The 11,298-nt window shown below is 38.2% G+C and overlaps 1 protein-coding gene across 1 annotated transcript; it reads right to left on the bottom strand.

Annotated features, from left to right (window-relative positions):
• Positions 1 to 4,877: 4,877 nt before the first annotated feature.
• LOC110096814 (ABC transporter G family member 11) lies at positions 4,878 to 10,264 on the bottom strand. The gene is made up of 10 exons (XM_020822936.2): positions 9,641 to 10,264; positions 9,261 to 9,550; positions 8,987 to 9,158; positions 8,746 to 8,868; positions 8,537 to 8,665; positions 8,255 to 8,449; positions 8,056 to 8,142; positions 7,596 to 7,868; positions 5,535 to 5,642; positions 4,878 to 5,455 (listed from the first exon to the last, which is right to left on the bottom strand). The coding sequence occupies exons 1-10, from the start codon at positions 10,016 to 10,018 to the stop codon at positions 5,099 to 5,101; spliced, it is 2,112 nt and encodes a 703-aa protein (XP_020678595.1). The 5' UTR covers positions 10,019 to 10,264; the 3' UTR covers positions 4,878 to 5,098.
• Between the last annotated feature and the right edge of the window lie 1,034 nt (positions 10,265 to 11,298).

Below are 11,298 nucleotides of genomic sequence, written 5' to 3'. Positions count from 1 at the left end.
CTTATATGAGATTTTAAAAATAATTCTTTTAATCAATTATATAAGTTTTATATTTCATTTTTTTTTATTTCGTTTAATTTTTTATCTCATATTTATAATGATAACATCATTATTATATTAAATATTAATAATATTATTATTTATTATATCATCAACTTTAAAGACGAAGACATGACTCAATGAAGGAAAATATTATTATTATTGAACAGGGTACCGAGCCAGCTATTTATAGCCTAGCTCTCATTACAAACACATGTAATCTTATACAGGTTAATTATAACACTAATATATAACCTATTACACATAGCCTTTAATACACCCCCTCAAGCTTATGGTTTTTTGATGAACCGTGAGCTTGTCACGAAGAATCTGATACCGAGAGGTGGAAAGTTGTTTGGTAAAAATATCGGCTACTTGATCTTTTGTAGAGATAGGGAATATATTGACAGTCTTTGAATTTATATGATCTCGTATGAAGTAGTGGTCGATCTCGATGTGTTTTGTTCGAGCATGAAACACTGGATTGTTGGCCAGTGCAATTGCAGATGTACTATCACAATAGAGAGTTGTCGGCATGGTGAGAGAGATGTTGAAGTCGAGTAATAGTCTGCGCAGCCAAATAATGTATGTAAGTGCCGTAGCAATGGCCCTGTATTCCGCTTCAGTTGATGATCTTTCCACAGTATGTTGCTTCTTGACGCTCCATGATACTAGAGTGTGTCCAAGAAACGTGCAGTATCCAGTTGTGGATCTTCTCGTATCTTTGTCTCCAGCCCAATCGACGTCCGAAAATGATTGTAACACAAGATCACCCTGCGTTATAGGCAAACCGTAAGTTAGTGTTCCTCGAATATATCTTAATAAGCGATTTAATAACAGAAAATCTAAAGATATTGGATTATGCATGTGTTGACAAAGTGAATTGACAGCAAAAGAGATGTCCGGTCGAGTGAGCGTTAGGTATTGAAGTGATCCCACTAGATGCCTGTAGAGCTTAGGATCATTCCCGAGAACTTCCTGCGCCAGAGGAACCGGAGTTTTTGTATAGGATGGATTGGCCAACGGTTTACAGTTGGACATTCCAGCTGTATCGAGTATGGTGTTGGCGTATTGAGACTGAGAGAGAAAGAAGGAATTGTTTGTTCTGGTGATTTGTATGCCTAAAAAACTATGAGCAAGACCCAAATGCTTCATATCAAATTTGGTCTTCAATTGAGTTATGGTGGATGTGATCATCTCGTTTTTATTGCCTGTGAGCAATATGTCATCTACATAGATGACCATGAACAATTGCACATCGTCTTTGGAGAAGATGAACATAGAACTGTCTGCTTTCCCAGCGACAAACCCGATCGACTGGAGGTGAGTGGAGAGCATATGAAACCACATTCGAGGAGATTGCTTCAAACCATAAATTGTTTTATTGAGTTTGCACACATAGTTCGGTTGATTGTCATCCTCAAATCCTTTAGGCTGTTTCATAAAAATGGTTTCATTTAAATTACCATGTAAGAAAGCATTTGTTATATCAATTTGATGAACCGGCCAATTAAAATGAATAGCTATTGTAAGAAATGTGCGAATGGTAGTAAACTTAGCTACGGGGCTGAACGTTTCGAGATAGTTCACTCCGTATTGTTGAGTATTTCCTTGTGCAACCAGTCTCGCTTTGAACCGAGCCACCGTGCCATCGGAGTTGTATTTGGTACGAAAGGTCCATTTGCTTCCTAGTGGAGATGTATTTGGAGGAAGAGGTACGAGATCCCACGTTCCCTGTCGTTGAAGTGCATAAAATTCATCTGCCATTGCTGCCCTCCAATGGCTGTGTTTGCTTGCTTCTTGATACGTTGTTGGATCGGACAACGTGTCGGTGGTATGGGACTTCTGCATATGCAGCAAGTTAAGACGTTGAATGGGTTTCAATTTACCTGACTGTAATCGTGTAGTCATGGGATGTTTAGATAGGTTTGGTCTGGTGACAGGCAGATCACTGGATTGCATGTTTTCACGTGGTGTATTGCCGATCCTGTTTGAGATGTTGGGGGGAAAGTTAACTGCTTCCTGAGATGTCGTAGGTTGTTGCTGGGAAGTGTGACATGTTGTAGGATGACGCGTGAGATTGTGATGTACAGCGGCGTGTGTTGGAACCAGCATGGACGGATTTGATGACATTCGTTCTGGTATGGTAATCTGAGAATCAGAATGCTGAAAAGGAAATTTGCTTTCATCAAAAATTACATGTCTTGAAACAACAATTTTATTGGTAATAAGATCAAGACATTTATATCCTTTGGATATAGATGAATAACCCAGAAATATGCATTGCCGAGAGCGTGGTTCGAGCTTATGTCTTTGAGCGGGTGGTATCCACGGAAAGCAGGCACATCCAAAAATTTTGAGGAACTTGTAATCTGGTTGCTTATTGTATAACAATTGAAGAGGTGAACTGAGCTTATTGTGTATGGAGGGCAATCTATTTATGATATAGGATGCTGTGAGAACAGCATCTGGCCAAAATGTACATGGCATAGATGCCGTATGTAATAAAGTTCTAGTCATTTCTATGAGGTGCCGATGTTTACGTTCCGCCGATCCGTTTTGTTCAGGCGTATAGGGACAAGATGTTTGATGTTGAATGCCATGTTGATTGAGAAAGTTTGCAAATGTCGAATTTAAGTACTCCTTCCCTCCATCAGAACGTAGACATTTGATTTGAAAATTGGTTTGTTTTTCAACCTGTGTTTTAAATTGAACAAACTTGAAAAACACATCAGATTTATTGTGTATAGGAAAAACCCAAGTAAATTTCGAAAAATCATCGATAAAAGCTACGTAATACAAGAATCCTTGATGAGATGGCACCGGGGATGGTCCCCAGACATCCGTATGTATAAGTTGTAAAGGAGTTAACGAACGACTTGCAGTATGAGAAAAGACTAGTTTGTGGCCTTTAGAGGCTATACAATTTTCACACACAGAAACATTTTTGGGAATATTCAAAGATTTATTTGTATTAGAAACTAAACGAAGCGTTTGGTGAGTGGTATGTCCAAGCCGCTGATGCCACCATGAAGCCGGGTTGGAGACTGCAGCTAGCGCCTTCTTATTCATCGGAGATTTGCTTATACTGATCGGGTAGAGTCCCCTTCTACTTGGTCCCGAGAGAATGGTGTGATTTGTCTTCAAGTCCTTGATAATGAAGCCATTAGTATCAAAATAAACAGAGACGTTGTTGTCTTTTGTTAATTGAAAAATGGACAGCAAGTTATATGAGAGATTTGGAACATGAAATAGAGATTGAAGTTTCAACTTACTGCTAGGTGTAGGCAGAATACCGTTGCCGGAATGAGCAATAGGTATATTTCTGCCGTCACCTATGGTGATATGGTCGTTACCATTGTAAGAGGTGGCTTGAGAAACGTTGTCCAGAGAATGAGTGAGGTGTGCTGACGCACCAGAATCCAGGTACCAGTCCTGATTTTCTTGTTCCGTTGGCGCTATCATTGCTCTGGATGAGGTGTTCTGCGTCTCCGGAGGATTAACAGTCAGGTTTGATCGATGCCAGCAATTGTTTGCTGTATGTCCCCTTTTATTGCAAATCTGACATTGAACTGGCTGCCCGGGGTTTGTTCTTGACGTTTGAGACGAATTTCTTCCTCTTGTTCTTTTTCCTCTGCCCCGAAATGTATACAGGGCGGTAGATGATTCTTGCAAAGTCGTATTTCTCAGTGAATCGGCCTGAATATTAATCTCCTCGCTGATTAGAAGCGAGTAAAGATTATCCAAATCTATCGGCTGAAGCATCGTGCGGATCGACGTCTTGAACGCATTATATGAAGATGGAAGCCCATTCAGCGTATATAGAGTGATATCTTCTTGATCAAGATTCATCCCTGCCGCTGAGAGATTATCGGCTATAGTCTTTATTTGAGTAAGATACTGAACCATAGATTGATTGTTCATTCTGATGTTATGTAGCTCATTGCGTAGCTGTATTACTCTTGATCTATTCGACGACTGTAGACGTGTTCGATAGTCGCCCAGATCAGAGAAGTTGAATCGAGATTAATGACATACGGTAAAATGGTTGGTGAGATCGTTGAACAGATCGCTGCTGCTAGGTTCTGATCCACAAGAACCCATTCTCTATATTTCGGGTTGAGCTCTTGACGCCCTTCAGGTAGATTAACGAACCTGGTCGGTGGAGATGCCGACTGATCCAAGAACTCTGAAAAACCGTTGGCCGTGAGGAGTTTAAGGATTTGTGAGCGCCAAACTGCGTAGTTCTCAGAGGTTAACTGAGTTGAAACTATGATCTTGATATTCGAGATCACAAATTTGAGAGCAGCCGGTATATTGTACTCCTTGGCGATGGTATCATTTGGGATTGATGATAGTGATGTGCCTGAATCCTCCATGAACGCCGATCTTCTTTAGATCTAGCGAAGAACGCGAGTTGAAAAAAAAAAAAATGGCAGGATAACGATCGATGGAGATCGAGCTGTGCGAATCAAGAAAGAACTTCTTGAGCCGAGCTCTGATACCATAAAGACGAAGACATTACTCAATGAAGGAAAATATTATTATTATTGAACAGAGTACCGAGCCAGCTATTTATAGCCTAGCTCTCATTACAAACACATGTAATCTTATACAGGTTAATTATAACACTAATATATAACCTATTACACATAGCCTTTAATAAACTTCAATCAGTTAAACCGTGAACTTCTCCTGTATGATTTGTTGTATGTTTTAGTTTCTTGAAACAAGTGATTTTGTTGATAGACTTTGGTATGATTGATGAGACTGACATCCCAGCCATTATGTTTGGACGCTAGGAATTTAAATGAAATGAAAAAAGGTAAAAAAAAAAATGGCGTAAATCCGTAACTTCACATTTATAATCAACACATAAGTTGTTAGGAATTCATTTCCTCTTCTTCCATTTCCTTGAATCCAAAAAAAAAAAAAAAAAAGAAAAGCAAGAGAATACCACTCTTAAATGAAGTGATAAGAACACTCATAGAGCCTGATAAATCTTTCCAGTATTTAAAACACGATATACTTTGTAAGATTAAAGAACATATTGCTTTTACTAAACTGTCTCTGATGAATTGGATTGACTGGCTATCGGTGGGACGACATAAGCTCGAAGAGATGGAGTTCTGTTTGCTAGCTCAGCTGAGGCTTTCAGGTTTTGCTTCTTCTGAAGCCTCCTCCTGGCAATGTAGCCTCTGATCCAGGGAGCAAAATCTTCACTGATCTTGATGGTGATGAAGAAGATGATGCGATAAATGATGATCATGCTGAAGAGAACAGACAGATCCCACCATTTGGATCGACGAACATCGATCTGAAACACTTGTTCGAGGATATAATCACCAGGGATCTTGAAGTCATATGGGCTCTGGCCATCAAAGAGGAGGCCACTGAGGTCATTCTGGTATTGACCCTGCAAGAAGATTGCAAAATAGTTGCAGAGATTATTATTTCACCATTGCTTCATAACAGTCATATGGGATTAACATTACCTGCAGTGCCCAGTAGTGGAAGCTTATGTATGACATTGGGTATCTCCAAACTGGCTTCGGAATGTCCTTTGGAAGTCTGAAGTAGCCAGAAACCAGCATAAAAATTCCCTGTTTCATTGTTGATATAAGAGAGTGAAAGTTTAGTTCTTTCAGTCATTCTTGAATGTTTCAGACTGATAGTTGAAAAAAGAAGAAGCAAAGGTTACAGTCTCACATTTATTTTTATGCTTTTGTACAGTACTACAACAACAACATCTCCCACTACGCCTTTTTTTTCATTGTGTCATGTTAAAAGTCAAATTCTAGTTTAAATCTAATAAAGAAAGACTTTTTTGTAATATTTTCTAACCAAGTCTTTTTAGGTTTACCTCTACCTTTTTTAGCATTAGTCAAATCTAATACCTCTAATTTCCTAATCGGGTCATCGGAAGACCGTCGTTTTATGTGACCAAACGATCTAAGGCGACTCTCTCTAATCTTATCTTCCACTAGAGCTATTCCAACCTTTTTACGTATATGCTCATTTCGTTTCCTATCTCTTAGGGTAAAGTCTCTCATCCACCTAAGCATCTTCATCTCTACAACATTTAACTTAGTATTATGCTTCTTTTTTAATGGCCAACATTCGGCACCATAAAGCATTGTAGGTTTCACCACCATCTTAAATAATTTTCCCTTAAGTTTGAGGGGGACTTTTCTATCACACAACAAGCCTGATGCATTCCTCCACTTCAATCATCCAACTTGAATTCTGCTGATAATATCCTAATCTATTTCATCATCACATTGAATAATAAATCCAAGACATCTAAAACGTGTACTCTTATTAATGACTTGATAGCCCAAAGTCACAATCCCCTAACTAGGTCTAATACTACTAAAATTATACTTCATATATTCAAGTTTTGATCTACTCAAGCGAAAACTTACAGAATCTAAGGTTGAATTATGCTTTTGTACAATATGAGAGAAAATACAAGTGATGTAGGGAGACATCAAAGAAAATGCAGCTCCTAAAGAGCAAGAACATCAAGAACAAAATAAAACTGTTAAAATCCAAAAATATTAATTCTTCTCTTCCAACTTTCATCAGCTTATATATAATAATTAGCAATAGAAGCTACTAGAAAAGTCTAGAAAATAGGTATTAAATGATAAATTGTTCATAAGGTAGTCTATGCTATGATGCACCGCATCATTTGATGTAGGGAGACATCAAAGAAAACACAGGTCCTAAAGATCAAGAAAATCAAGAACAGTAAAAACTCTTAAAATCTAAAAATATTCTTTCTTCTCTTCCTTTTTACAACAGCTTATATATAATAATTAGCAATAGAAGCTCCTAGAAAAGTCTAGAAAATATATATTAAATGATAAACTCTTCCTAAGATAGTCTTAGGCTATGATGCACCGCATCAAGAAGCAGATGAAATCCAAACATCAAACTAAACAGATGTGGGGCACCAACATAAATTCATCTGTTCTTTTTATTACAAATTTGGAGCTTATTTTTCCTATAATCTTAAGAGAAAATTGAGAGTTCATCATATGCTATAATGAGCTTTTAAGCACTTGACTAACCTTCTCGTACAATTCAAAATGGCTGTTGGAACATTGCTTTCTTCTTCCATGAACAATAACACCACAATTTAACCACAAGATGTTTCGAATCATAATTGTTAAAATTGGAATTTTTCAAAGCAGAAAAAAGGACAGCATAATGCATCAATAAATGTGTAGCACCGTATTCGTCACTTGCTTCTTAAAGCAGCTTTCTAGTTCAAAAATTATTATTTTTTCTATGAAAAAGCTGCTTTAAAAATAAATAAGAAAGCAGTCCCAAACGAAGACTTAATACTGTTCTATGAAGCAGCTTCAAAGCTTTATAAGAATAGATTTTCAAAATAATATTTTTTTTGCAAAGCAACTCGAGCTTTCAGTTACCGAGAAGCAAGTAAAACTATAACAGAAAATGAGCCCTTACTGATGAAAGTATATAGAGATTTACAAAATAATGAAACAATATGATGAAACAAATTAAGAAAAAATTGAGAAAATTACCTGAATTCCAGCTCCTATGATGATTCCCATAAGAAAGTTAGGAACAACACTGGCTATAGCCATCATCAAGCTCTCAACCACAGTAACACTAGCATAGAGGCAAAGCACGAAGAACAGATAATGGATAACTCCTGGATGAAGTCGCACCATGAAGTAGCAGATGGTCCCAGAGAGAAAGGTTATCAAGATTAAAAATGGCATTGCAGAAACTGTATTGCTGATAACAAATGCTAACACTCCATAGTGCCCGTTGAGTCTCTCTCTTTGGAAGACCTGAATCATGAAAAATTTACTTCAAATAAATGCTATCTACATTTTTTATACCTACTTCGCTGTTTGGTTCCCTGTGAAAGGAATTGCTTTAAAGTAAACATAAATGCTGCCAAATTGGTCTCCATTATTTTGCAGTTGAAAATAACTATTTTGCAGTAGAAAACCTTCCTATTTTTCTAAAACTGACCTTCATATCTTCGACAAAGGATGGAAAACCTCCTATGGACATGAAGGTGACAAAGCCAAAAACAAAAGAAGCACAAGCGCCTCTAGCCTGTTTTGACACAAAGAAGATTGATAAAAGAGATTTAAAATGAATAAAAATGCAATTTTGAATGTCAAAGATGGTTTTTTTTTCTCAAATCTACTTGCAGATAGAGTCATACCAGGATTGAGCTGTATGCAGTTCCCACATTCAGGTATATTGTTCCAATGCAAACAGTGACAACTAGGTAAATGACAAGCCTCAACCAGTAATAACCAAAATCCCTGGACATGTTTACAAAAGAACGCTTGGTTAAAACGTAAGATTGCATGAAGAAACTGGCCTGACTTCCTCCTGGATCCAGAATAGTTCCTTTCTGCAACAAAAATAATTTTTTTTTAATCAGATCCTCAAAAAGTAATCATTTTGAATCAATCAGATGATCCGGGATTCAAAAACATACAACTCGAGAGATCTCATCTACTTTTTCTCTTGCTGTGTAATAATACTGAGAGCGACGATAGTATTCAGTAAGCCTTCGTGTTGCTTCTGATGTGGTCATTTTTTCCAGAGGATCATCACTCCGCTCAAACTGAAGGACAAATGAAAGAAGCTAAAGAAAAAAAAAAAAAGTTTTCGACGTATGGAAGAGAAGTGGCTTCAAATTCCTACCCTTGCCTTCATTGAACCCTTTAATGTAGCTTTAACCTTATCAAAATCCGAGTTTATACATCTCAGGAAATGATCCGATGGGTTTCTCAGCGATGGGCAAGGGAATCCAGCTTCCGAAAAGAACTGCAATATACTCATCAAATAAATAAAACTTCAAAAAAAAAAAAAAAAAAAAAAAAAAAAAAAAATCAAAAAAAAAAAAAAAAGATAAAGAGAAGACATCTCTTCTGATTCTATGTACCTCATATGCCTTTGAAGCCTTCCCAAAATAAATAGTTTTGCCTCCGGAAAGCAGATAAAGCTGATCAAACAACTCAAACACCTCACTGCTCGGCTGATGAATAGAAGCTATAACAGTACGCCCATCTCTTGATAATCCTCTCAGCGTCTGAGTTACGAAGAAAGCAGAAGCACTGCATGCCAAACAAATTCAAAACAGAAACCAACAAACTTTAGTTTTTAAAAAGACCACTTTTTTATAGCAAAAAGGTGCCATATTTATGTAAAACTAGTACCTATCAAGACCGCTTGTTGGCTCATCGAGGAAAAGAAGCCTCGGCCTCATGAGAATCTCAATTGCAATGCTAACTCTCCTCTTCTCCCCGCCGCTTATCCCTCTGAGGTGCCAGTTTCCGATGACTGTATCAGCGCAGTCCTGAAGACCCATTTCTACTATCGTTCCCTCCACAAGCGCTCGCTTCGATTCCCTCTCCATTTTATCCGGCAGCCGCAGCCTCGCCGAGTACATTATTGTCTCTCTCACAGTCAAAGTTCCGATCAAGTTGTCATCTTGCGTCACGTATGCCTGTAACCAAAGCAAAGCCATGTAATAACAATCGAACCTTCAAAACAGGGGAATTAAGAAGTACGACAGAGAAAGAAAAAGTGAAATTACGGCCGTGCCGAAGGCAAGCTTCGTCTTCCGGCCATTGAGAAGAATAACGCCGGAGAGGAAAGCGTTGGAGGCAAGGCGGCTGGAGAGGGCGTCGAGCAGAGTCGACTTGCCGGATCCAGACGGCCCCATTAGAGCAGTGAAACTTCCTGGTTCTGCGTAGCCTGTCAGCCCTTCGAGCACGCACTGTGTTTCTCCGTTTCCAAGCGCCACCGTTACCGTCAAATCCTTCCATGTCAGCCTCGCCGAGACGTCACCGAGCAGCTCCGTGTTCGTCTTCTCTCTCCAAAGCGTTTCACTCAGGGGACTCAGCCCGCCGGCGACCAACCCATTACTAGAAGGCTTGCTGGCTTCTATCTCCGCCATTACAGCGTTCTTCATCTTTCTGATTCTCTTTTGCTCTTCAAGCTCCGATATATAAACAGGAGAAATGCAAGAAGATTTAAATGAAGGAGCTTTCTGCGTGAGTTGGACTGCTCAATCTCCCTTTCTCATCATCTTCTGCCTGAACGAGTACAGCAGCCACACAAACGTGAAGTTTATAAACAGAGCAGGGGAAGCATTACTCCCCCCTCTTCATTTTCTCTTTCAGTCGGTCAAGTAGAATACCGCCCATTCTTAATTACCAGTAATATCTTCGCCGTGTGTAAAAAGAAAAAAAAAAGAAGCTGCGATTTGAATTGTTTGGTATAAACTCAAAAAGATTTATTTTTTAGTTTCCTCTCTGGTTCATAGCGACAAGTAAGAAACGCAACTCCAAGGGATAGATTGAAGCATTAATGGAGGCAGATGGATGTTGGTGGTGGAGTTAATGTGGCGGGCAGCAGCTAAGCTCCTAACTCTGAGATTATTCGATTCTTAATCGATGTGTGAAGCGATGGGTGTTTGATTTTGCGTTAATAAATGAGAAGCTTCTGTTAGTTGGATGTTGCGAATGAATAGCGGTTCTTCTTCAACCATGTTGTTGCTTTCATGTCTGCTGCTCCGGCATTTGATTGTATTTTAGACTTTTAGTATAATGTATTATGCTATATTGCGTGGGCAAATTATTGCATCCGCTCATCGGACCGGAAGATAGGTTCAGATATTAATAAAATATTATTTTAAATTAAGCGAATCAAATGCGCAGGTAAAGAGATAAAGCGCATGTAAAGAGCAGGTAAAGCGCAGTCAAAAGCGCAGGTGACGTTGCATGTTTTTATTGGATGTCCGAACCTATTCTGCTCGTCCGGTGACCGGATGCATTAATTTGCCATATTGCGTGGTAGATTCGGGCCCACGTGGTATCTAGAGAGCTTGGTGGCCTTTTAGTATAATACAACTATTTTAGTTTAGAATGCAACTTATGAAAAAGTACTAGAGAATGAGAATTAAGTTATGATGTATGGATATTCTACTAATTCTAGGGATAAAATATGGTGAAGAAGAAGGCCCAATTTTAAAAAGGAATTTATTATTTGTTAAAATTAGCTTAACAAGTGTAATTTAAAAAAAAAATAAAAATTATTTGAATACGCCAAATGATTTGACACATTTTGAATAACTTGTATTTAAAATGTGCTAAATTTTGGCTATTTTGCTCCTCTTTAATTTTTTTTAACACGCTCCTTAAATTAATTTTAACATATAATAAGTTTCTTTTTAAAATTTGGTTAAAGAAG

This window comes from Dendrobium catenatum, unplaced genomic scaffold (assembly GCF_001605985.2).
Source record: "Dendrobium catenatum unplaced genomic scaffold, ASM160598v2 fragScaff_scaffold_1676, whole genome shotgun sequence".
In the NCBI taxonomy this organism is placed as follows: Eukaryota; Viridiplantae; Streptophyta; class Magnoliopsida; order Asparagales; family Orchidaceae; genus Dendrobium; species Dendrobium catenatum.
Note: the sequence above shows the minus strand (reverse complement) of the source record. Positions and strands in the feature narration are given on the sequence as shown.

Excerpts from the sequence above, each read along its gene's own strand:
- LOC110096814 (XM_020822936.2), bottom strand. The coding sequence starts at position 10,018 with ATGAAGAACGCTGTAATGGCGGAGATAGAAGCCAGCAAGCCTTCTAGT. Across the intron at positions 8,143-8,254 it reads CTGCATACAGCTCAATCCTG|GCTAGAGGCGCTTGTGCTTC; the intron begins GTATGACTCTAT and ends GTGTCAAAACAG. Across the intron at positions 7,869-8,055 it reads CCTTTGTCGAAGATATGAAG|GTCTTCCAAAGAGAGAGACT; the intron begins GTCAGTTTTAGA and ends TTCATGATTCAG.